The 26584-nt window shown below is 51.4% G+C and overlaps 2 protein-coding genes across 6 annotated transcripts in view; one reads left to right on the forward strand and one right to left on the reverse strand.

The window, feature by feature from the left end:
* Positions 1–26584, forward strand: part of LOC309605351 (pre-mRNA-processing factor 19) — a 43451-nt gene that overhangs the window by 13906 nt on the left and 2961 nt on the right. The window contains exon 1 of one of the 5 annotated variants that reach the window (XM_082341120.1): positions 24161–26198. The exons of the other annotated variants lie outside the window; for them this stretch is intronic. The gene's annotated coding sequence lies outside the window, so the exon portion shown is untranslated. Of the gene's footprint in view, positions 1–24160; positions 26199–26584 lie in introns of those variants that run through there. 5 annotated transcript variants of the gene reach the window in all.
* Positions 1042–12199, reverse strand: ZP1 (zona pellucida glycoprotein 1; the record flags this gene model as incomplete). The annotated part of the gene is given in 14 exon segments (XM_082342171.1): positions 1042–6554; positions 6557–6587; positions 6591–6851; positions 6854–7002; positions 7005–7025; positions 8872–8974; positions 8976–8995; positions 8998–9023; positions 9083–9127; positions 9129–9255; positions 9335–9402; positions 9404–9537; positions 11106–11219; positions 12173–12199. Coding segments are annotated over 14 exon segments (1161 nt in total). The 3' UTR covers positions 1042–6519.

Genomic DNA, 26584 nt, shown 5'->3' on the forward strand with positions numbered 1-26584 from the left:
CTGTTATGAAAGGTAAATCTGGGGAGAGGTGACACAGGCACATTTTGGAGAAGTAAAAATTCACTAGGTGGACCCAGGGTAGGGGTGGCTGGTGGAAGGAGAGGCTCTGGCAGCCCCACTGCCTTGCTGAAGTGAGGAGGGAGGAGAGAGCCAGGAGGGGAAGACAGACAGCGTGGAGGGTGGAGGGCAGGAATGGTGGAATAATGCCCAGCAGATCGTAGTCAGGCAGATTGGGAGGTGGCTGGTTTCAAACCAGCAGCGTGAGGTCTAAGATCTCATCTGAAGTTTTTCAGAATTTGGAACAGGTCTTTAACCAACATTTTAGAAGTTTTTTTGTTTTTTATTGTGAAACATTCATTCAAAAGTGTCTAAAACATATCTTTTCAGTTTAAAGGATAATAAACACCCTTGTATCCACCGCTCAGCTTAGGAAAGACAGCATTGGGGGCCCTCTGTGTGCCCTTCCACGAATGCATCCCTCTTTCTCCCCCCGCAGAGGAAACTGCTACCCTGAAATAGGGGTTGATCATTCCTTTGCTTTTATAATTTTGTCACTATATATTTTTCTTCCTTTAAAAAAATTTTTTTTTGCTTATCTTTGAACTTTGTGTAAATGAAATCATTCAACTCGCTTTCTTTGACTTCATTTGCTCAACATTGTTCTAAGACTTACCTGTATTGATACACATAGCTGTAGTTCTTCACTGTTGTGCCAACAAAGGCAAATGGCCAAACAGAACTCCCCCCAGGTTGCTGGAACAGCATTCACCAGAGACGGGGGGCAGCCGTACAGATGTGCAGGTCCCACACGGCGCATGCATCCTGGGCAGGGCGCTCTGGGGGACGATTCCCACCATCGGGCTGAGGTGCTTTTGAGTGGCCCGATTGGGAAGCACAGCTTCTCCTTTGTTGTCCTCCGGGGAAGGGAGACGGTAACAGTATGATGTAGCAGAACCTTGCTTCAGGCCCTAACCTGCCAGCTCCATGTTTTGTGGTGGGTGGGTGGGTGGGTGGGTGGGTGGCGGGGGGTTTGTAGCAGCTCTTTCCCTTGACGTGATCCTGGATCTAGGGTCCAAAGGATGCCGTTGCAGCTGTTTGATGAGGCTAGTGGGCAGCAGGACTCACCGCATTGCATTCATGGTGGGAGAAGCACCAGCCCCTCCTCTGACATAATTAAGGGGCTGGGGTCCAAGCTTTGTAATTGATCAGCGCCTTAGGCACTTGGCAGTGGCTGGATTCCATGGAGCCTTGTAAGAGGCCTCCTTTTCTGGGAGGCCAGCCTGCAAGGGATAAACTTGGACAGGTTAACCCTTCTCATTCACTGTAGAATCCCATTATAGGAATACCTCGCACTGCACTTATATGTCCTATTGTTGGTAATGGATATATGGGTTTCCAATTTTTTTGCGATTATAAACAGTGTTTCTGTGAACATTCTGGTACAAGGGTTTTTCCTAGGATATTAACCTAGGAGAGGATTTATTATATAGATCATATAGGTAATGACAAACTTTTTTAAAATTTATTTTATTCAAGTATTGATTTACAATGTGTTAATTTCTGCTGTACAGCAAAGTAATTCAGTTATACATATATATTCTTTTTCATATTCTTTTCCATTATGGTTTATTATAGGATATTGAATGTAGTTCCTTGTGCTATACAGTAGGACCTTGTTGTTTATCCATCCTATATATAATAGCTTGCATCTGCTAATCCCAAACTCCCAATCCATCCCTTCCCCACCCTCCCTCCCTCTTGGCAACCACAAGTCTGTTTTCTAATGACAAATTATTTTTCAACATGGTTGTACCAGTTTACACTCTGATTAGCAATGGATGAGTGTACCTGTCTCCATACCCTTGCCAACCCTTAATATTTTCTGATTTTTAAATTTTTGCTCATCTGGGGGGTATATTATAGTATCTTGAAGTTTATTTTCACATCCATGATTACTAATAAGGTTGAGCATCTTTTTATCCACTTACAGGCCATTTGAGTTTATCTTTTGCGAAAGCCCTGTTTGTGCCTTTGCCTATGTTCCTATTTAGTTTGTCTTTTTCCTTTTGATTTGTGGCAATTTTAAAATGCATATATATTTTGGATAGTAATCCCTTGTTGTGTTGCAACTATCTTCTCAGTTGGAGCCTTGTCTTTTCACTCTTTTTTATGGTGTCTTGTGATTTTGGGTTTGTGAAATGCTCGTTTTATCTGTGACTTTGAGAATTCTTTGGGACTTTGGCTGAAATCATGTTTTTTTTTTCAGTCAAGGTTTGCATTTGCTTCTGCTTGAGCCCAGACTACTTTAATTCTCACCCTGGGATCACTTTAAATTAAATTCAGCCCTTGAGGTTTTCTCCAGACTGAACTTTCAAGAGTCCTCACCCCTGCCTTAGACTAAGAATCTGGACCAGAGAAGAGGGAATTGTACTCTTAATTCTCAGGGGAGATTTTTTTTTTCATCCATCCATCCAGCCAGCACCATAGTCAAGATAGGCAAGATCCCTTGCTGCCGCTTCCGTGCAGTGGTTTGTTTCTCCTTCCCTCTGGCCTGAAGATGAAGCCCCCTGAGTCCCAGCTTGGATAGAGGCCTCCACTAGGCTCCCCATCTCTGGCAGCCTCTGGGCTGATCTGCAGTTCCCTGTGCTCATCAAAGCAGAATGTCAAGACCTCCAGGCTTCCGCAGAAATCCCAGAATAGAAGCTGGGCTCCTTCCAGAGTTTTTGTTTTTATTTTTGGCCTCTGTGCATGCCTTTTTTTTTTTTTTTTTTTTTTTAATATTAGCTCAGCAATGATTTAAACATGTTTTTAAAAACACACACACATAAATCTGGCATTTTAGTTGTTTGCTTCTGAAAGTTGACCTGGGTATCTGGTCTTCCTACTGCTGGAACAGAGTGGTACTTTTTCTTTTTTTAATTTATTTTATTTATATTTATTTTTGGCTGCGTTGGGTCTTCGTTGCTGCGCACAGGCTTTCTCTAGTTGTGGCGAGCGGGGGCTACTCTTTGTTGTGGTGTGTGGGCTTCTCATTGTAGAGCACGGGCTCTAGGCGCACGGGCTTCAGTAGTTGTGGCACATGGGCTCAATAGTTGTGGCTCGCGGGCTCTAGAGCGCAGGCTCAGTAGTTGTGGCGCACGGGCTTAGTTGCTCCGCGGCATGTGGGATCTTCCCGGACCAGGGCTCGAACCCGGGTCCCCTGCACTGGCAGGCGGATTCTTAACCACTGACCCACCAGGAAAGCCCCAGAGTGTCACTTTCATGTAAAACACCCTTACAGAAATGTCTGAGCATGGAGTCACACTTTACAGAGTTGAATTTTGCTTAAGTTGAAGAAACAGGCTGTGAAGTATTCTCCCTTTTATTTAAGGCAAAGCACCATGATCTCAGTGTAAAGTTGAGGGAGCCAGGGGTAGATGGAGAGGGAGGGGATCCCCCTTGGGTATCACGTAGCTGCAGCCACAGCCCCTGGCCCTCTCCCCAAAAGGCAGGAAGAGAGAAAACCTGACAGATACCGAGCAGCTCTGCTTCCTGCCACAAGTCAGCAAAAGTGGTTTGTTAATCATCCCCATCAAGTCTGACTCAACTGTTCTCAAGGTTCAGGTGCCTTCTTATACCAGGAGGTGGTTTCAGGTGAGGGAAGAAGTTTTAAATTGGGCAAATTTGGACTGGCTTTTGATATCCAGGAAAGTCAAAACTTAGATTGCTTCCCTCCAGGGTAAGTACAGGGGACTTAGCGCTGCAAGGACCTTCATTGTTCACATACTTTGTACATTTGTTTCTGTAAACAGGACCCTTTGACATGGAAGTGTTGACAGAAATCTATGTACAATGGAAATAGTGTTTGCTGAAGTTACCTATCAAAATCATGAGCCTGTATACACGAGGAGAAACAGCAGGAGAAAAACACCTGCAGTGTCATAGGAGTATTACAAAAAGTTAATGGATACTTTTATGAGCGTATAGGGTAAGGAAGGTCTTTGCTGCATTTAAAGATAAAAATAGGACAGAAAAAATATTCATCGTTACGTAATCCTTTCAAACAGCAAGATGGAAGGACCCCATGAAGAAAAACCAATGGCCAACTCAGTGGGAAACTTGAAAGATGAGGATATCCACCCCTTGACTTGTGAAAGCTCTTTACAGACAAGGAAACAAACTCAGGAGAATAGATGAGAGACACGAAGAGGCGATTTATAAGATATAAGCGGCTATAAAGATGCTTGGCGTCTAATCAAAGAGGTCCATGTTAAATCAGCAATGCTGTTTACCTAATGATGCTCAGATAGGCAAAGCTGTAGAATGCTATTGATCTGTGGTGGCAAGAGTGTGGGGAACAGGCACCCATATGTTCCCAGAGCCCGACAGTCAAGAGGGGCGTAGATTTCAACCCAGCAGTTCTAAGAATTTCTTCTGAGAAAATGGTATACGAAGAATTACACGCTTACATAATTGTATTCAACACTTGTTATCCTTAACGATAGACTTGGTTTCCATCAAAAGAAGATCAGGAAGTTCCCTGGTGGTCTAGTGGTTAGGATTTGCTGCTTTCATTGCCATGGCCCAGGTTCAATGCCTGGCCAGGGAACTAAGATCCTGCAAGCTATGTGGCCCGGTCAAAATTTTTTTAAAAATTGTTTTTAATAAAAAAAATTGTTTTTAAAAAAGGAGATCAAATATATTGTTCAACCATGATACGAAGGAGAATGCAGCTGTTGAAAGTAATAGGTAATGACACAAGATGTCTACCTTTGCATGAAAAAAAAAGTTAAAGAGAAAAGTTGGTTACGTAATGTGATTCCAGTTGGCATCTATAGACTCATGCTTGGTTTAAACACAGCATCGATGCCATTCCCAGAACCACCCTTCCGTGCTGTTTAAATGCTCACAATGAGCTTGTGCAATGAAGGCAATGGTCAGAAGAGTTGGCCCTGAATGGAACTGGATCCCTGACCCCTCAGAGCCTGTCAGCCTGGCTCCTCCAAACAACATCCAAGCTGAGAATCCTCACTTATTTCACACTAACCCTGAAAAGTATATCCCATAGGCCCTGCACAAGCCAGGAGGTCGGACAGAACAAGTCATCCCTAGTCACAGATGGGGAAATAGTCCCAGCTAAGGGGAGTTCCTTAACTAACTTCCATAGCAAGTGTCTGGATCTTCCTGCCTAAGTGCTCTATTTTGCTAGAAAAGCCTAAGGCAGCTGCTTCCCCTAGCCCCTCCTCATCTTGAGCTATAAGCTTGTCCTCATATGGGGAAGAAAAAAAAAATTTTAAGTAAGCATTAGTTTTGGGGCAGGAGGAGGAGAAATTCTGGTAGTTAATAGTACTCAGTAAATGTTGGCTGTTATGTACTATTCTAAGGATTCTTATCTATTAACTCATTTTATCCAACATCCCTATGGGGATAGGTATTATTCCCATTTTACAGATGAGGAAACTGAGGCGCAGAAGAGTTCAATAACTCAATATCACACAGCTAGTAAGAGGCAGAGCCAGGGTTATAACTCAAACAGCCTGGCTTGTATTCAACCAGTATCCTGAAAACAGAAAAGATGGAACTGGCCACGGCTGGAGAGTGCCTGCATGGTGTCAAGGCCACGGGCCTGACTCAAGCACTGTGGTTCCCTTTACGCCACTTCTCTAACTCACGCCCTACCAAAGGCCAGAGAGGTGTCTGAAACCAAGTTTGACTTCCCCACCAGATCCTCCAGCTGCCAGAGGCTGAACCCAACCCACTCCACCTAGGTTGGGTTACCTTTCCCACCCTAGAAGCTCTACATGGCAGCAAAGTCCTTTCCAGACCGACAAGTCAGAGATGAAGGCCCATGTCATACACGAGCAGACGGTCAGCAGCACAGCCAGCACTGGTACTGACCTGTCTGGCAGCCGTGCCCACTGTGGCATCAGGCAGCCTCGGCCAACAGGCTGCTGTTCAGCCTGTGCCGACCACCCCTGTGTGGACCAGTCCCAGGGGCCAAGGGAGTGGGAAGGGGGGCTGGTGATGGGAGAAGTAGCCAGCATCCTCTATGGGAGGCTGGGAGGCTCAGAGGGGGACCGGGAGGAGCTTGTTCAAGTCAAGTTTAGTTCTCTTGGCCCCGGGAGCTCTGGATTCCCTCATCCATGATGGCAACCAAGTGGCATGCTTCGAGGATGCCCACTCAGAGCTCCTGTGTCTGTGAGAAGGTGACAAGCCTTCACAGGCCATTAGCCCTGCCAGGTTCCCGATTCCCAGCTATTGCTGTGCTTTGACTCTGCCATGAGTTGACCTCCCCCTACCTTCTCTTGTCCTGCTTTCTCTGCCTGGAATGCCGCCTTTCCTTGCGGAGAAGCAAAGTCTCCTAAATTCAGTCCTGGGAGGCATTGGACTCTACCCAATAATAGAGGCCGCAATTCTGAAAGGACAGAGCTGACTCTGAGGTGCACGTGTCTGAGATGAGAATGATTCTGTCTAGTCATCACAAGTAGCTTTTCCACACCTGCTTTCACTAGGCTTGAAACAAGGGTCTATTCAGCCTGTTCACCTTCTGTTGCCTTCCAGGAGCTTCTGGGCTTGGCCTGACTCAGGTCCACAAAGACGCCAACCCCTCAGACCAGGGCAACAGCCAACAGCAAAAGAATTACCCAGAGGAGAGGACTTGGGCTGCAGTTCATGGTGGAGCCTGCCAGACAAAAGGGATCTGAAGGATGGCAGGGCTGGGCAAGGGCCCCTCCAACTCTCTCCCCAAACCCCAGCCCTTGGTAATCACACTGGGCAGAGCTGAAGCTGCCCTTTTGCAGGTGAGGTGGACCGTGGCTAGCTTTGCTTAGTTCCCCAATGAATTCAGTCACACCATCTCCTGCCCTCACTATAGCCAAAGCTTCCCCGTTTTGTCAGCACACCCTGGAGGGCCAAGGCCTGAGGGGCCTGCCCACAGCCTCATACCTGCAGGCCCCAGCGTAGACTCCCACCTGTAGGAATCCTCAAAGCCCAGTGGCCTGGGAGAGCTTACCATGCTCTGGACCTGGCAATGTCATTGTGGTGACCTGAGGCTCATTGCCGTCCTGCTCCCCATGTGGCTCAGAAGCCAGGAACAGGCCTGCAGACATGAAAGAACAAAGAACCCCCCTATTCTGTCCTCCACCCTGGACTCACCCGCAGCCCCAGAGCTACATGTAGTCAAGTAAGTCTTCAGCTCTGAGGGGCAGCAGGCAGAGGTGCCGCAGAGGAAGTAAACCTGGTGGGATGAGAATAAGGTCAAGGCACGGGGCTGGCTTAGAGCCATGGGCAAGAAGCCCTGAGGCAGGGACATGGGGTCTGGGACCCAGCCCAGGCCCACACTGCTGCCGGCCAGGCAGGAGGGAAGAGATCTGGGCACGCTGACCAGCCCCAGTCCCACAAGGTACAGCGCCATAGGTGCTGCTTCCCAATTTGGAACCTGTGCCTCCCCCGTTCTGGATGGCTCACGTCTGCAGTAGTGGACCCTGCGGGAGGGAAGCGCTGTGCCGCGTAGAGCCCTGGCCCCGGCCTTCAGAGTCCCCCCGGGAGGGCCGACTTGCTCCCTTTGCCACCCGACAGATGCGGAGAGGGGATTCCGAGGATGTAGTGTTAACTGGGCAGCAGGAGAACAGATGTCTAGCGCCCTCTCTTCCTGGCCCTCAATGACCAATGACTGGGGGCAGGGTTGGGGGGGCGGGTTACCATGGCTTCCAAAAACACAAAGCCACGGGCAGCTCCCAAAAGGTGTAGAAGCAGGGACTTCCCTGGTTGTCCAGTGGGTAAGACTCCACGCTCCCAGTGCAGGGGGCCCGGGTTTGATCCCTGGTCGGGGAACTAGATCCTGCATACATGCCACAATGAAGATCCTGCGTGCTGCAACTAAGACCTGGCGCAGCCAAAATAAATAAATAAATAAATTTAAAAAAAAAAAAGGAGTAGAAGCAGGAGGAACTGACCTGAACCAGCAGCCAGCAGCGTAACCAACAGGTACCCCTTCATCCAGCAGGCGAGGGTCTCTTGGCTCAGGAAGAGGCACGCAGCTGAGCTGGTTATTCAGCTAGCCTCCCAGGTGCTAACCAGTGACATCTGTCTACATCTGATGGAATGCCATGCATCTATTTAAAATATATAGAGATCTGTCTATATTAAGGTGAAAGATTTATATTGTTCAGTAGAACGAAAGTTAAACAGTAGTATGTGGCCTATGGTGCCATTTATAGATTACGTAGAAAAACCTAAATATACACTAAATGTATCCATATTTACCTTCCGCAGAAGTTGAGTTATAAAAATTCAAAGCAGAGGGACTTCCCTGGTGGCGCAGTGGTTAAGAATCCGCCTGCCAGTGCAGGGGACATGGGTTCGGGACATGGGTTCGAACCCTGGTCCGGGAAGATCCCACATGCCACGGAGCAACTAAGCCCGTGTGCCACAACTACTGACCCTGCACTCTAGAGCCCGCGACCCCCAACTACTGAGCCTGCATGCCACAACTACTGAAGCCCACATGCCTAGAGCCCGAGCTCCGCAACAAGAGAAGCCACCATAGTGAGAAGCCCGCACGCAGCAACGAAGAGCCAACGCAGCCAAAAATTAATTAATTAAAATAAAATTCAAAGCAGAATTATGCTGAACACATCATTTCTAGAGTCAGAAGTGAGGCCACTCTGGAACACCATGCCCGGATCAGGTTAGGGTTGATTGCTTTCACGATCCGGCATTTTCCTTCCTCCTTTTGGAGTGGTTTGCAGGTCAGGGCTCACTACCCTCCACAGCACTCAGGAGGACCAAGTCCCGTCTGGGGACCTTTGTCCGCACTAGCTCGCAGGGGGCTGGAGGGATTCGGTGACCAGCTTATCCCTGCTTAGCAGATGGGGAGCAGGCAGGAAGAACACATGCTTCTGAGTGGTCCCCTGCGGGCCCTCCAGGAGCCAGTGTCCAGGAGGGCGAAGGTGGCAACGGTGAAGCACTGGTAGTGAGAGTGGAAGGGCAGAGCTACCCTCCAAGGCCATCATTCAGGTCCTGAGCTGTCACCGAAAGGACACCTGGGGAGGAAAGAAGTCAAGGAGGGGGAGGGGAGGGGCAGCTCCAGCACCACCGCCACTCACCTGACTGGATGGGCCACTGAGGATACTGGAAGGGGTTGGCGCTGGTGCAGCACCAGGACCAGAATGGGGTCTGTCCTCTGCAGGAGCCAGACCTCCATGGGGTCAGACTCTTGAAGCAGCCCCACAATGGGGTGGTCCCCCTCCCTGTGGTAGGAGCTGAAAGCCTTGTCTGCAGGGAGAGGGGCCCATGAACTTCGGTCGGCTGTATGTCTGGGAAGTGGGGGTGGGTAGAGAAAGCGCAGGGACACCGTACCCTTTTCCCTTGTCGATCTGCAGCTGGAGCCGCAGGGGGCTGTGCTGAGTCACAGTGGCTGGATGGGGGAGGAAAGAGGGGCGCCTGGAGGGGCAGGAAGTCACTGGCGTTGAAGACACAGTGGATGTGAAGCCTGAAGTCCAAGTTGGAGAGGATGGAGGAGAGAAGACACAGAATCGGCGCATCCAGATTACTGTACTATGTGGATGGGACATAGGAGGCTTGGTCCAGCAGGGCGGATGGATGCCACCTGCAGTCCCCTGGGTGATGTGCATCGTTGCCCCATCCTCTGCCCACCACGTCTTGTTTTCTGGGGACAGGTCGAGCCTGCTGTGCCAGGCCATCTTCTAGATGCCGAGGATGGAGCCCCCATGGGGCTGACAGATGCCCACCCTGTTCTGAAAGCTCTGTCATCTCACAGACCCGGGTTTGAATCTTATCAGCATTTACTGGCCGTTTAACCTAAGCCTCAATTTCTTCATTTGTACAGTGGCGCTGACCCCCCTCCCTCCAAAGCCTGTGGTTAAGGATCAAGTGAGGTCACGAGATAGTGCCCTGGGGTCATCATTGTCCTTGCAGTTGTGGCTGGTCTGCCACTGGGTCCAGTGTGCCTGGCTGGCCTGCGTGGCACTGCACGCACCTGGTGGGGGGAGGGGCACGCCGGCACCCGGAGGTGTCCTGCAGGAGGAGCTGACCCACCCCACCCCGGCTCCCGAGCGCTCGACCTTTACTTCTCCTTGTGGCAGAGCCCTGGGCCCGGGCCTGGGCCGGTGCCCTTGGGGAGGACGTCCTACCAATGGAGACCAGGGCCTGGCACAAAGGAGGTGTCAGTACACACGAGTGATTCCACCCTGACCGGAAGGCCTTTCCTCTGCGGAGCCCTCCAGCTCATTCCTGATGGCCTACAGCTGTTTCCCCTTATGCTTCCCTTCTGTGATGAATTCTGGCTAGCTCCCGTAGCTTTTAAATCCTGATGTCCAAAGCATGCCAGATTTGTCCCCCGGTCCCTCTGGGAATACATAGCATTTTAAAAGAAAAGACATTTGAACCCTGACGCCAGCAGCCTGCCCCAGCCCTCATGGCAGGAGGGTGGGGAAAAAAGACATCTGGAAACCCACTCAGTGCCAAGCACAGAATTCCTACACCCTGTGGTTACCATATTAGTTCAGGGTGAGGTTGGTGCCTGGCCCCTGGGGTTCAGAGACAGGTGTGACAAGCTCAGATGTCCTCAGGGGTTACCCCCTGGCATCCTGGGTTCCTGGCTCGTTTTGCCACCTGAGTCAGCAGGTGCCGGTGGCCCCTTTCAGTGAAGGGTTCTCCCTCCGCTCCTCCCCCACCCCACCCCGTACCCTCAGAGCTTCAGCCCCAGTTATCTTCTGCCTCATCTGCGGCTTTGTAACCTCTGAGATCAGGAGGTGGCAACGGCCAGGCACAGCCTTGGCTTCTTCCTGGGGCCTGGAAGGGGACTTTTCAGCTTCTTGATGCTTCGTTTCTCAGCTTAGTTCTGGAGGGATAAAGGCGAGGGCTCCCGAGGACTCCGGCCCTCTCAGGCCCTGCTGTGGCTTCTGCCTGCCAGGCGTGGGCAGGCCCGGTCTAATGCTCACATCAGCTCTGGTTGAGGGGTGTTGCCCCGGCCTGGGGGGCGGGTGGCGCTGGGAAGAGGTAAGTAGCTCATCCGAGGTCACACAGTGGGTGATAGCAGAGCTTGGACATGAACCCAGACGGCTCCAAAGCCTGTGCTAAGCTCACCTGTGCTTCCTTCACACCCAAGCCCGCAGCCCAGCCTGTGTGAGGAAGGTGCCGTCCCACGTGATGGAACCCTGTGGCCCCATCCAGATGCCGATGTTGGTCACCAGCTGGTTGTGCTGGATGCGGTCCACCTGTAGGAAGAGACAGCTGGGGGAGGCCCTCCCAGGGGGTGGTCATGGGCACCAGGGTGGCCCCCACTCTTCCTGGACTGTGGTGTCACAGCAAGTGAGAGGGCCAGCCATGGAGACCACGGAGGATCCCGCCTCCTGGTTGGGGGGCAGCCGGGGGCGGTGCGGGCCAGGTGGAGATTGATCAGTGTCCTGCACACCAAGGCGGTTTCCTGGGACACCACCAGGACGAAGTGACTGTTTCTGAAGCACTGGACAGTCGCTGGGACGAAGGCAGATCAAAGAGGAGGGTCAGGGCCTTGGGGTTCAGGGTCCATCATAGACATGGTGCGGGGAGGGCCTGGGTGACCGTCAGCATTTGAGGGCTGGCCTCGGAGGGGAGAGCTGGCTTCTCTCACTGCCCTTTCTTGCAGTGGTAACTCCAGCAAAGCCTTCACAGACCAGACTTTCTCACGCAGGCAACAGACAGGTGAACTACACTCTAGAAGTAGGGTCACCATTTAATTTATCATCCACGCTGGAATGTTCTAGATCTACGGGTAGGGGTACATGTAAAGATAGATTAACTGAGAGATATGGGAACATATGTATATGTATAACTGATTCACTTTGTTATAAAGCAGGAACTAACACACCATTGTAAAGCAATTATACTGCAATAAATATGTTAAAAAAAAAAAGATTAACTGTTATCAGGCTGGGGCAGGTGGTCACCACATCTAAAGATCTCTTCTGCGGTCCATTCTGGGGGCCAGGCTCTCCTAGGAACGGGGCGTGGAGCAGTTTCATCACTGGCGGGTGGGGTGGGGGAGGAAGCCCTCCTGTTCCTTCAGCATTCAGGGGACCAGGGCCTTGCTCAGTTTGGAAAGTGGCACCTGTGTTGCCATAGTAACAGGGACCCTCTCTGGTGTCATGACAGAAGCCAGCTGATGGGCTTCCTTTGAACTTCTTCTCACTCTGTGGGGGATGTGCCTGGAGGCCATCTGGCACTGTTCCTGAGTCAGAGGGTACCTAGGGCTGGGGACAAGAGTGGTGAGGACAGGAGAAGGAGCCAAGTGGGCTGCACACCTCCAGGGAAATGGAGGGCAGTGGCCTCGCAGAGCCCAGCAAAGGGCTGTCAGGCCACCCGATCTTCACGAAGGCTCCCGACAGCGTGTGCGCGCACGGAGGACTCCTCCGTATCTACGTAAGCTGCTTCTCAGCTGCTCCCCACCGTGTTCCAAGGTGCCCCGCTGGGGTTGAGCTAGGGTGGGCTGGGTGGGTCCAGGGACAGTGAGGCAGGGGTTAAATGGGCTAAGCTGTCCTCTGGGGTAGGGCGGAGGGGATGCGGATGAGGGGCAGGAAGGGAGAATGTGGTGGGTGGTGCCAGGTGGGAGTCTGGAGTCCAGGTGTGATCAGGTTTGGGACAGATCAGAGTGACCATTGGGCAGCACAGCTTCCACGAACACCCTCGGGTGGGAGCGCCCATCCTACAGGAGAGAGGGCGGCAGGGGAGCAGCCTCCAGGCAGAGGAGGGGTCAGTGCCCAGGACTTAGTCTTCCTCACCCACCAGCCCACTGAGTGGTCTTGGGTTCCGATGTGTCCCTGGTCCCTGAGGGGCCTCTCTAGCCTGACACTTTGTTAGGGCAAGCTGGTTCCCAGCCGTGGGGTCTCCCCCAGAGCAATGAGACCCCTACCTTCTCCAGGGCATGGCAGTCTTTGTAATTGGCAGAAAAGACCGCGGGCCCCTGGGGCTTGGCTGTCACCCGCGATAGCAGATGGAGCAGCTGTTCATCTCAGATGGGTTCCCAATTCATCTGCAGTGGGGGGAGGGGAGAGAGGGATGGAGGGAAGGAGTCACGGATGCTGAAGGGTGAAGCCAGAGGCCGTTGGACTCTGCTGAGAAGACTCCCGACTCACGAGAAGAAGTACCTCCTAGAGGTCTCCTGGGGGATTAAGGCCATTAATACCCCCGTGGCTGTTACCGATGACAAACAATGGGAACAGACAATTAAATAACGTGGCCTCCTGGCTGGGATCCTAAAACAGAAAAAGACCTTAGGTAAAAGCTAAGGAAATGGACTTTAGTTATAACAATGTGTCAACATTGGTTCATTAATTGTAATAAATGTACCATCCTAATGTGAGATGCTAATTACAGGGGGAGCTGTGTGGGGTATATGGGAACTCTCTGTGCTATCTTTTCAGGTTTTCTGTAAATCTAGGACAGTTCTAAGAAATAAAGTCTATTAACAACAACAAGCCTGGTTCACAGACAGGGGCGCTTCCCACGCGGCCGGCAGGGTCCCAAGGCCTTGCTTGTATTAGCTCATTAGGGGCCATCCTCCAAGGGGGGGGGCTGTCCCCGTCTTCATCTCCTGGAAGCCTGAGCGCAGGGTCTGGAGGAGCCCGGCTCAGCGCGTGTTAGTCCCCATAGGTCATTATAATTCATAGCTGCAGGGAGAGCATGTGGCTTGGTCGTTAAGACTCTGGCTCCAGTCCAGCCCCCTGGTCACTTTCTGGCTGTGACAAGGGACACGTCATTTTTCTGAGCTTCGGTTTCCCGTTGGTGGATTGGGGTTGATATCGCTTACCTCACAGGGTGAGGGGAGACTGAAAGAGACGAATACTGGGGGTGATAAGTCATTTGTGATAATGACTGAACACTTGGTAGTGATCAACTTTTACTGCGATTAGCACTGAGATGGGGGAAGCTCCGTGGGTTAAGGGCCCCAGGAGCAGAGCAGGTGGAGCCTGCGAACCCAGAGCGGGGGCAGTTTCTGGAGGGAAGGCTGCCTGAGCAGAGGCAGAGGCGCCAGTGGACATGGGGGGGTGCCGTGGGGGGGGGTGGGTATTGTGCCGAAGCGGAGGGAATTTGGGGGTGGGGGAGGGCAGGGCATAGAGAGGTGGGGAAACATCGGACTTAAGCTGGGCTGGGAAGGGGAGGAGAGGTGGCTGGAGGGGGGCAGGGGCTGGTGAGGTGACTTCTTCCTGTGGGACTATGGGAGGTTTTCAACTTTTTATTTTGAAATACTTCCAGACTTACTGAAAAGAAGTTCCATATATCCTTCACCCAGTTTCCTCAAACGTTAACTTCTTTTAACATTTGTTTCAGCGCTCATCTTCTCTCTGATTGTATGTACACGCACACACATGTGCGTACACACACACACACACACACACACACACAATTTCTTCCATATAGCATGAGAGAGCTGGTTGCAGACGTGACTGACTCTAAACACTGCTGTGTGTATTTCTTAAAAAACAAGCAACCACAGTTAAAAGATCAAAATCAGGAAATCAACATTGGTATGACCCAACTGTCTAATCTATGAACCTTATTCAATTCACCTATTGTCCTCATGCTTTTACAGCAAAGGAGAAAGTTTTTTTCCCAGACCAGGTCCAGTCCAAGGTCAGAATCATGTTCCTTGGGCCTCCTCCAATCTCGGACAGTCCCTCTGTCTGTGTCTTTCATAGCGTGAATATTTTTGAGGAGTACAGGCCAGTTATTTTGCAGCATGGCCCTCATTTGGGTTTGTCTCGTGTTTCCTGCTGCTTAGACGCAGTTTATGCATTTTTGGTGGTGTGTGGGTTGCTAGGGCCACCATAACAAAATACCATAGACTTGGTGGCTGAAACAATAGAAGTGTATTTTCTCACAGTTCTGGAAACTGGAAGTCCAAGATCACGATGTCAGGAAGTCTGGCTTCTTCTGAGGCTTCTCCCCTAGACTTGCAGGTGACTGCCTTCTTGCTAAGCCCTCACATGTGCGCATACAGCCCTGGTGTCTCTTTACGGGTCCAAAATTCTTCTCCTTCTAAGGACACCAGTCTGATTGGATTAGGACCCACCCTAATAGCCCCATTTTAACTTCATCACTTCTTAAAGACCCCATCTCCAAATAGTCACATTCTGAGGTACTGGGATTAGGGCTTCAATGTATGAATGGAGGCACAGTTCAACCCATAACAGGCAGCAACACCCCAGAGGTGATGTTGTGTCCTTCTCATTGCATTCAAACCGGAGGCCCATCGGACTGGCTTGTCCTATTACTGCTGATAGATCTTTGATCACTGGGTGAGATGGGATTGGCCAGGTTTCTCCACTCTACAGCTAGCTACTGTGTTTCTCTTTGTAACTAGAAAGTATATTATGGGGAGATATTTTGAGACTACTTAATTATCCCGCCTCTCAGCAAACATTCACCCACTGGTGTGCTGGTTCTCCAATCCATCATTCCTTCTGTCAATACATTGCTTTGCTTTCTACTGTAACAGAGAGCTTTCCCTGATGGGGGGTTTTAGGTGCCAGGGAGAGCACCAGACAGAGGAGTTGAGAGACCTGGCTTCTATCCTGCATTCACCTCTCAGGAGCCAAGGGACCTTCCCCGTCTGTAAAATAGGCATGGAATTAGATAATATTCAGAGAGGTGTTTTCTAACGGATCACGGACCTTACTCGTGAGGAAGGCGTCTCTCCCAAGTCCCTGGAAAGGCAGAGAAAGAGCAGGGGAGCTTCCTCATGGCCAAGGGCAGAAGGATGCCTTTGAGAAAAGTGGTGCTGAGCTGTCCTGGAGAGAGAGAGCCCTGAACCCTTGGTCATGACTCTACATTTCTGCAAAGACTCATGGGTACCAGAGCTCATCTGCCTGATGCTGGATCGCTTCAGCCTGCAGCGGCTTGAAGCAGGGTTTCAGCTCCCAGCCAGGGATTGAAGTCAGGTCACGGCAGTGAGAGCTCTGAGTCCTAGTCACTAGACCACAAGGGACAAGTGGCCAGTTGCAAAGCCCTGGCCCGTCAGCTGTGTAGAGACGAATTTCCATATAGAGATGGAAAGTAGTGAAACAAGTAAAGTGTTTATTAGGAGGAAAAGGGTTACGTGTGGATAGACACACGGGCGGGCTGAGAGAGAGAGAGAGAGTCATGCCCTTGTGATAGTTTGAATCACTTATATGGGGCATTCCTTCCCGGTTTCCTTTGGCCAATCATCTTGCTTTGCCTGGTTCTGAGGCCGTATTTGGTTTATCTCAGAGTCCTCCTGTGTGTGCACACGCATCTCTTAGCCAAGATGGATTCTAGCGAAGAGGGCTATGGGTAGGTTGACATTATTTACTATGAGATGATGCCCCCTCCCTTTTGACCTCTGAGGAGCCTTTCTGCACATGTATAGTTGGGAAGGACTCCTTGACTTCAAGAATGAGGAATATGTGGTCTTTTATCTCTTTTCTGGGCACGGCTCAGCTATTCTTTTGCTCCTCATCTTGGAGTATCTCTCCGCAGGCGACAGACTCTGGCTGCTCAGCCTGGAGCCCATCTGTCTCCTGCCTCAAGCCTGAAGCTCCAATGCTCACCCACTAGAGACCTTGGGAAAGTCACCTACCGGCTTGGTGACTCCATTTCCTCATCTGTATAATGGGGCTAATAAGGGTACATAACTTGTAGGGTTGCTCTGAGGATTCAATAAATAACCCATGTAAAGCACTGAGAACAATCTGCATGTGGTAATCATTTGAACGTGATAGTGGTGAAAACCACCATTATTTTTTATGGTTGAGGAGAGAGGGTCAGATCAGGGTGACTTGACTTGGAAGCTTGGCTTCCCTCTTGGCCTCTTTCTGAACCTCAGTTTGTTTATCTCTTTCTCACCTTTCTAAACTTAGTCCTTTTTATTTTTGAAAATTTGACTTGAGTTTCTGAATATGTAAAGTAGGATTAAAAATAAGGTCAAGGGACTTCCCTTGTGGCGCAGTGGTTAAGACTCCACGCTCCCAATGCAGGGGGCCCAGGTTTGTTCCCTGGCCAGGGAAATAGATCCCACATGCATGCTGCAACTAAGAGTTTACATGCCACAACTAAGGAGCCTGCCTGCTGCAACTAAGACCTAGTGCAACGAAATAAATAAATAAATATTAAAAAAAAATAAGGTCGAAGTCACTGAGGTGCTGAGAATTCTGCGTTAGTTCTCCACCCCATCTGTTTTTTGTTTTTTGTTTCCTTTATTTTTGGTCTCACCACAAGGCAGTGGAACTCCCTTGACCAGGGATCACGGATCAAACCCGTGCCCCCTGCAGTAGAAGTGCGGAGTCTTAACCACTGGACCACCAGGGAAGTCCTCACCCCATCTCTTCTGCTAATAAAAGCCAAGGCTGGAGGGAGGGTGCCAGGGGAGGCAGGGGCCTTTCTAGGCTGGAAAGGCAAGGGTAAAGGGGACTGAGATACTGTGATTTATGATAAGAAATATGTATTTGGTCTTCGTCCCCATCCTGGCAGAGCTCCTAAACCCCCTTGGAATTTCCTGGGAGGGGAGCAAAACAAATGTGTCCTTTGTTATGTTGTTGAGGTTCCTTTAGGAAGGCACCTAGGGATGGGGGCTTGTTGCCAAGGGAACCAACCACATGGTTAGAGGGTTAGAACACATCCCCCCTTCCCCACCTCTTGGGAGGGAAGAGGGGCTGGAGATTGAGGTCAATCACCAACAGCAAATGATTCAATCAATCATGTCTGTGTAGCGAAGCTGCCATAAAACCCTCAAAGGACGGGGTTCAGAGCTTCCACATTGGTGAACATGTGGAGATACGGGGAGAGTAGCACCCAGAGAGCATGGAGGCTCTGCGTCCCTCCCATACACCTTAGCCTGTGCACCTCTTCCATCCGGCTGTTCCTGCAAAACGTTTCTCTGAGATCTCTGAGCTGTTCTAACAAATTAATCAAACCCAAGGAGGGGGTCGTTGGAACCTCAGATTGATAGCCAGTTCAGATCAGAAGAAGAGGTGACACCTGGACTTGTGATTGGTGTCTGAGTAGGGGGAGGGGACAGTCTTATAGGACTGAGTCCTTAACCTGTGGAATCTGATGTTATATCTCCATGGAGATAGTGTCAGAATTGAATTGTAGGCCACCCAGCTGGTGTCATGCGGAAAAAAACCCACACAAAATCATGGGGACCAAAGCATGTATGGGAACCAGCAGGAAGCAGGTCACCTCACCCCAGGGGCTTGCAGACAGACCCAAGGGAAGCCCTAGCCATGGTCTCTGTGTCATAGGGAAGAACAAATCTGACTCCATATTGGATCTGTTTATTTTACTTTAACCTTTGTATTCTATTGCTTTTGCTACAAGTTAATCACTAAAGGGATTTTGCCTATAAGCTTAAATTATACATAATGGCCCATCTCTGGGAACCCTGCCTCCCAGGTAATGAGTGTAAAGCTAAAATCCCTTTGCTTAGCTCACAGGAAACATCCTGACCAAGCCCGCATGTGAATGGCTGTAGGAAAGAAGAAATTAACACATCCCCTCCGGAGTCTGGCTGGAACCAGGAAGTGTTTGACTTCCCCCACCCCACCCCCCCACACCGCCCCCCGTACCCCGCCCCAGCCTTTTAGTATAAAAGAAGCCTGAGTTCTAACTCAGGCAAGATGATTCTTTGGGACACAAGTCCACCATCTTCTCGTTCTCCTGGCTTTCTGAATAAAGTGGCTAGGCCTTGCCCCAACAATTGGTCTCTCAGTTTACTGGCCTGTCCTGTGGTGAACAGTACAAACTTGGACTTGGTAACACCTGTGGATCCTGTCGGCTGCAGAGATGTTTCCCGAAGCTTGTGGAGCATGTTTAACAGCAGAAAGTCAGCCCTACTTATCCTGCAGGGCTGATGACAATGAACCTCAGAGAGTCCAGTCATCTGGGAAGCGCTGGGTTCTGGTGCTGGAGCACCTTCTTCTTCTTCTTTTTTTTTCCCTGGTTTATTTATTTATTTACTTATTTATTTATTTGTTTAGGCTGCACCACACGGCATGTGGGATCTTAGTTCCCTGACCAGGTATCAAACCCATGCCCCCTGCAGTGGAAGCATGGAGTCCTAACCACTGGACCGCCAGGGAAGTCCCTGGAGCACCTGCTTCTGAGTTCCAGCTCTTCTGCCCACTGGCTGAGTGGCCTTGGCTGGGCCACTCAACCTCTCTGTTTTCTTCTCCGGGAGTGAGTAGGATAACAGTCCCTACCTCAGGCTCAGAGGGTGCTCGTGAGAATTAAACTAGCTAATACACGTAAAGTGCTTAGCCTGGTGCCTGGCACATAGGAAGCACCTGGTAAGTGTAGCTGTTACTATTTGAAATAGGTTGAGTAGCGGCCCCTCAAAACATATGTCCATATCCTAACCCCCAGAAACTGTGAATGTAAAGCTTGTTTGGAAAAAGGGGCTTTGCAGATGTAATTGAGTTAAGGACCTCAAAATGAGATCATCCTGGATTATCTGGGTGCAGCATATATATATATATATAATGCATATAAAAAAAAAAATATATATATATATATTTTGGTGAGGATTAACTGGCATACATGTGGGTCTGAGAAAAGTTATTAGTTAATAATAACAGGAAGTTATTAGTCCCCAGGGTTGCACCCACGACAGGTGAAAACAGAGGCTGGGAGAATTGCATCAGGCCATGAGTAACAGTGGATCCAGATTGGTCACCATGAGGAACTGGGTGTTCTTTTCGGGCCTAATCTCCAATACTAGAGATTCATTCTGTGCAGCAAACATTCACTGAGAGCCCTCCCACATGTCAGGCCCTCTGCTTGGCTTTGGTGATGAGGAGATAAAATAGGAACTGTCTCTGTCCTCCAGTTGCTCGTGATGAGGGTGGGGAGCAGTTGTGTGAAAGTTACCATGGAGGGCAGAGGTGCAGTATATGAGGTGAGGCAGAGATGTGGGAGGTAGGGTCTGAAAGGCTCAGCAAAGTCTTCCCAGAGGAGGTAACCTCTGATCAGGGTTTTGAAGGATGAATAGGAGCTCACAAAGAGGCCAAGGGAGGAAATGGTATTCTAGAGCAGGAAGCAAACAGCACAAGGGGACAGAAACAGTCTGGTATGTACAGGGTGTGGGGAGGCAGTGATAAATGCTGACTGATGATAGGATGTGATTAGGGAGAAGCAGAAATGAAGGTGGAGGCACAGGCAGGGCCAGATCACTGAGGGGCTTATGGGCCATGTGAGGCGCTAAGCCTCCACCTGTGGGTGATAGTGGCATTAGGGTGCTCCACCCGGGCCTCCCACAAAGTGTCATGTGGGGTCCTGACCCTCTGCTGTGTGTGGCCAACTCCAGGGCCTCCCAAGTACGGGAGGCGGGAGGGATCCAGGGCATGCCTCCCCTGCTTCCTGTTGTGCATCTCACTTCCTGTTTTACTGACTCTTTGAAGAGGCCAGAAAGGAACATGAAAACCTGCTTCCTAAGGCAGGGCCGGAGGGAGAAGGCCCTTCTGGGCTTGGCCCCATGGCTGGGGGGTAGTTGGCCCCTTCCCTTGACTGTTCGTTAAACACACTTGATGCCATGATCATCCTCTTGGGAGCCCAGAGACACTGATGATCACAGAAAGGGGTCTTGCCGTAGAGAATGGACTGGAGGACACGGGGAGGGGGAAGGGTAAGCTGGGACGAAGTGAGAGAGTGGCATGGACATATATACACTACCAAATGTAAAATAGATAGCTAGTGGGAAGCAGCCACATAGCACAGGGAGATCAGCTCATTGCTTTGTGACCACCCAGAGGGGTGGGGTAGGGAGGGTGGGAGGGAGACGCAAGAGGGAGGAGATATGGGGATATATGTATCACTTTGTTATAAAGCAGAAACTAACACACCACTGTAAAGCAATTCTACTCCAATAAAGATGTTTAAAAAAAAAAAAAGGGGGTCTTGCAAGATGAATGGGGGAGGGGAAAAGGCATTCCAGGCAGCAGCAACAGCGAGTGCAAAGGCTTGGAGGTGAGCAGAGGGGGAGGGGGCAGGGACTGGTGGGCAGTGTGCTGGCAGATCCCGAGAGGACCTGAAGGCTGCTTTGAGAGTCTGGACAGTTCCCACAGGCAGCAGAACCCCCGCAGAGCTCTGTGAGGCTCTGGTTCGTCTCCTCCAGGGCAGTACGTGTGGTTGACGTGGAGACAGACCTGACTTTGGCTCTTTCAGGCTCTGACATCAAGTTGCAAGCCATGGAGAAGGCTGTGCTTCAGGGACTATGGCCTGTGCTCTGGGGGTGGCTGCATCTTTCTCCAGGTCCTGGGGGGGGTCACTGGACCGCCCACCCTCCCTCCCTCCCAGTGCTACCAGGACCCAGCTGCTGCTGCCTGCTCCGAGTGTACCAGACGCGAGGAACCCGAGTTCTCCATCCCAGCCAAACCAGCAGCATCAGCATGCTCTGGGGAACTTGATAGGAATGCAGATGCCCGGGCTGCACCCCCAGACCTGCTGGATCGCACGTACTAGGGGTGGGGGACCCAGCAGTCTGGACGTAACAAGCCCTCCAGTGGGTCCTGAGGCACATTCCAAGCGGGATTGGCTGGTCTATTGGCCAAGGCCCTGATCACGTCACTCTCCTCCGGGCTCTGAGAGCCACACGGGCCCGTCTGGCCGCCTGGGTGTCCTCCTGCCTACAGCACTGGCCTGACACTGCGGAGGCCTCCACACGGTTCTCTGATTGCATCTTCTCCCGGAGGCGCCTGTCCTCTGCTTTCAGCCAGGGAGCCCCGGCTCAGAGCCCCCACGGCTCCCGAGACTTTCTCTCTCAAGTGTCTGGTGCAGAACCCCAGTGCTCGAGACTCCTGACATCCAGGGAAGAGGCACATCCTCCCCGTGCCCCCACGGCTCCCGAGACTTTCTCTCTCAAGTGTCTGGTGCGGAACCCCAGTGCTCGAGACTCCTGACATCCAGGGAAGAGGCACATCCTCCCCGTGCCCCCACCCCCCCACCCCCTGCCCCAACTCCAGCTCCTTCCCGCCCAGGCCACCTCCATGTGGAGCCTGAGGGACTTGTGTGGGAGGCAGGTTTACACCGTGGGAGTGCAGCCAAGGGCCCTACAGGAACAAACATCCCTGCCTCCTTGTTTAGAAAATGCCTTGGGGCGCTGCTCATCTGGAGTACTTCGTTTGTTTTAGTAACTTTTCATAAATTGTCCTCGGGGATCGTTGGGAGACAGTCACCACAGTGATTACAGGATTGGAAACGAGGGTTGGGGGAAGGGGCAGAGGAGTGAGCGTTTCAGGTGAGCAGGGCCGCCGTCAGGGCTTGTGCAGAGTGTTCACTGCTCAAGGGTACCTGGTGGAGGGGGTGAGGGAGGGCTGAGAGCCAGGAGGAGGGCTGGGCCCCACCCCAAGCCTGAGGCCCTAGAGCTGAGGTAGGTTATAAGAGGAGAGGAGGGATTCTTTTTTTTTTTTTCTGGCCGCACCACATGGCATGCGGGATCTTAGTTCCCCGACCAGGGATCAAACCCATGCCCCCTGCATCGGGAACATGGAGCCTTAACCACTGGACTGCCAGGGAATTCCCAAGGCGGGGATTCTTTCTAAGCCCAAAGAGCAGTCTGTGCACCACTTTGGGGCAGGGACCGTGCAGAAGGAGCACCTTTAAAAAATTCATATTTTATTGCTGTGAAGTTACTTGCCCAAGATCACCTGCTACATTCCGCTGCCTGCATGGCCTTAGAGGATGTCTATGGCTCAGCAGGTTGGGTGTGGAGGGGGGTGGATGGGGATGGAGGTACTTTCCCACGAGTGGAATGGAAACACCCACCTAGGGAGGGCTGTAGGCACTTGTCTTTAGCAGACGGAGACCCTCTGTCACTAAGAGGAAAGGGGCATTACCCTAGAGCTAGTGATTTGTTTAATCAAGGCTCTTACTGACTCCATGTTGGATGACAGTGAGCAATAGTTTCTCCATCACATTCTTCACTCAGGATTGCAGTCTCTCAGCAAATTTATCCAGTGCCAGGCCCTGGATTAAGTCTGTACCAAAATGGAAGAGTTTTGTAGAGTCAATCCTATGGGGGTACCCTGGCCCTGATTTGGGGGTACTGAGTTCTTAACATGTTTTGAGTATTTCTTGGGTGCTGGGATGCTGAGGTTGGAGGAAAGGTCCCAGGAAGCTTGGTCAGCGAACAGGAGTGAAGACTTAGGGAACAGTTCAAGGCAAATGTATACAGTTCAATCACCTCATCCATGGGCTCTGAGCCCAGCCCATTTTATTATTATTATTATTATTATTATTATTATTATTATTGGCTGCACCACATGGCTTGTGGGATTTTTAGTTCTCTGACCAGGGATCAAACCTGGGCGCTTGGCAGTGAGATCGTGGAGTTCTAACCACTGGACTGCCGGGGAATTCCCAGCCCGTTTAAAATAAAAGCTGCATTGCCTTTGCCCTGCAGCCTATACCCATTTTTCCCCAAGAGGGAAGAAACCTGATTTTTATGAGTACCTACTGTGTGCTGGGTGCTTTGTGAATGAGGACACCTCACTCAGCCTGGGAAGTGACACTGTCGCTCTGGTCACAGATGGCCGAGTGGGGGCTGGCAAGGGGAAGTGGCTTACCTCCCAGCTGGGCCTGCGGGCAGCATGGACAGCCAGGCCTGTGTTCTTACCATGGCCCCGCCCTGCCTTCCTGGCCATAGAGCCCCTGGGGCCCCTCACAGACGGGCCCCCCCCATGCTGCCGGGCACATGGAAGGAGCCACACCAGTTTCTTTCCTGAGGGTGGTGGGGTCAGGGGAGGGCAGTCCAGGACAGTGGACAGACGGACAGGACGCCCTCCTCCTCACTTCTCCTACATACCTGTCGCTCTCAAAAGCACCCCCCATGCACACTCGGGCTCACACTTTCTGGCTCACACCTATGTCCCCATGTGCACTTGTACTTGACCTTGGGCTTTTGCAAAATCTCCTTCGTAAAGGGAGATAGGATGAGCTGGGCTGCCGGCAGTTACGTCCAGTCCCCATCAATGGAGATGGATGTTACTTGAACACCAGTGTGACAACTCACTCTCTAGCTGTCCCCGCCTCCCCCCACCCCACCCCTAAATACACACGCACACACACACACTCTGGGGCTGACATCTATTTCCTCCCTCAGCCTCCCTCCCCTGCCTCTGCCTGCCCGCTGCCTTGTGTCTAGCTGCCTCCAGAAGCTGACTGCCTCTGGGGCTGGAATCCTGTGCTCCCTCTGTGCCCAGGTAAGGAGACGGTGGGCAGCCTGGGGCTGGGCAGCCTCAGTGCCCTCTCTGGACCCAGGAGAGAAGGCACAGTTTTATCAGGGGAGAGGGCTGTTACCAGCTAGGATGGCAGAGGGTTGGGTTTACCAAAGACTGGAGGAGACTTGCTGCTCCGAGGAGGAAAGGACTACATTTTCTTAGGGAATAACTAGATGCCAGGCACCAGTGGTCAACCATTAAAGCTTCTCTTCCCAGACTCAGGAGCGATCTGGGTGGGAGGGTTACACGAGCAGTCTTAAGGTAACTGACCCAAGTGCACCCAGCCAGGAAGAGGAGCTGGGATTCAAAGTCAGGTCTCTGACACCAAAAGCTGGTGTTCTCTGCCCCCAGCCTTCTGTCAAAACAGGACCTTCGCTGCTGGGCTCCCTGAGAACCCTGGGAGGCTGGGGGGCAGACTCCTTCAGCCAGGAGGCCCATACTGGATCGGTGCCCAGGGCACAGCAGGATGTGCTGTCTGAGCGTCCCCATGGGACTTAGATGGGGCTAAAGGGAATGTTTCAGCACAGAGAGGGGATGGCTCGTGTGTGTTTGCTGGGAGTGGAGTTCTCTCCCTTCCACTGCAGCTGAGGGACGCTGGGCAAGTTGCTGTGCTTCTCTGAACCTTTGTTTCCTCTTCTAAAAAATGCAGTCTCACAGGGTCATTGTGAATGTAATTGCTCTGCAGACTCTAGAGCTTGGGAAATGCGAGCATTTTCAGGGAGCACGGGGACAACAGCTCCTCTCCCCCCACCTGCGTGTCCCCAGCTCCAAGCGGCTCACCTGTCAAGGAAATTCTAGTTTGATATCCGGCACCCTCACCCTACGAAGGACCGTGGTCCCGGGAGAAGGGTGTGGATTTTCTCATCCTGGCCAGCAGTGCCTCCCGTGGAAAGACGAATACTGAAGAACACCTCCCCCTCCCTCCCCCACTTTCCTTCTCTTCTTTCTCCATCATCTCGTGCTTAGAGCAGAGGTAGAGGAAAGAGAACAGGCTGAGTGCTAAACTGTCGCTCCTCCACATGCCTGTGTTGTTCGGGAAGCTTTGGGTCAGTGATTTAAACACTTGAGTCTGTTTCCTCATCTGCAAAACGGGATGGAGAGAAGTACCAGCACTTTTCTTCTAGAGCTGTGAGCAAGAGAGTGAGTACCTACGTAAAGGATCTACCACAGTCCCTGGCATGTCATGGGGGGCCCAGGACAATCGGAGTTCCCAACCCCTGTTATCTGTCGGTCCCCACCTCCTGCAGGCAGCCTCCCACCCTGACCTCCTCTGCCCTCACTGATCTCCACTGGCTCCACATCAGATGGTCTCAGGTTCTTTTTTTTTGTCTTGTTTTTAATAAATTTACTTATTTATTTTGGGCTGCGTTGGGTCTTCGTTGCTGCAGGCGGGCTTTCTCTAGTTGCGGCGAGCCGGGGCTACTCTTCGTTGTGGTGCACGGGCTTCTCACTGCGGTGGCTTCTCTTGTTGCAGAGCACGGGCTCCAGAGCGCAGGCTCAGTAGTTGTGGCGCACGGGTTTAGTTGCTCCGCGGCATGTGGGTTCTTCCCAGACCAGGGCTCGAACCTGTGTCCCCTGCATTGGCAGGCGGATTCTTAACCACTGGGCCACCAGGCAAGTTCCGGCCTCAGGTTCTTGATGAGGCTGTGGGTCTGCACATCTGGCCAGGGGCTGGCTTCTCCAGCACTTAGATGAGTAGTTGCTCAATAAATAGCTGTTGAATGAGTATGAACAGGGCTGGGTTTCCTGGGGCTGGCAGAGCGCCTGGGGCTGCACCTGAGCAGGGGAGAGGTCTTTTGGCCCTTCTGGGCCTCCAGAGCCCAAATCTGGTAGTTCCTTCTGCCCAGCTCTCTCCCTGCTCTTATCTTATTTCCTCTTAAACTACCAAACAAAGGAGGGGCTAGCTCCACTGTTTGCAGTCAACACACCCAACCAGCCACCACTGTGGGAGCGAAGGGCCACAGGACGGATCTGCAGAGAGGCAAGGTCTGGGGGTGCCGTGGGTGGGTGCGTGGGTGGGTCATCCCTTGAATGCACGGACTCCGCCTTCCATTCCCATCCTCCAGCCCAGCTGAATCCTCCTGCCCTTCAGGGGGGCCTCGCTCACACCCCAGTGCTCTGGGGATTGGGAAAAGGAGTCCTTCATGGCCTGATCTTGGTTCCTATTTCTCCAAGTGATCTTAGGCCGCCTGCTTAATGATAATCACAACGCCATTGATGCAGTGCTTACTGCATGCTTACTCTTGCTTGAAATGCTTATATATATTATTAACTCATTTAATTCAACAACCAACAACCCTGTGACCTAGATCCTGTTATGACTGCCATCCGTGTTACAGAGGAGCAAACAGGCTCAGAGAGGTTAAGTGTAT

This window comes from Balaenoptera borealis, assembly GCF_965194805.1.
Source record: "Balaenoptera borealis genome assembly, chromosome: 11".
Taxonomy (NCBI): domain Eukaryota; kingdom Metazoa; phylum Chordata; class Mammalia; order Artiodactyla; family Balaenopteridae; genus Balaenoptera; species Balaenoptera borealis.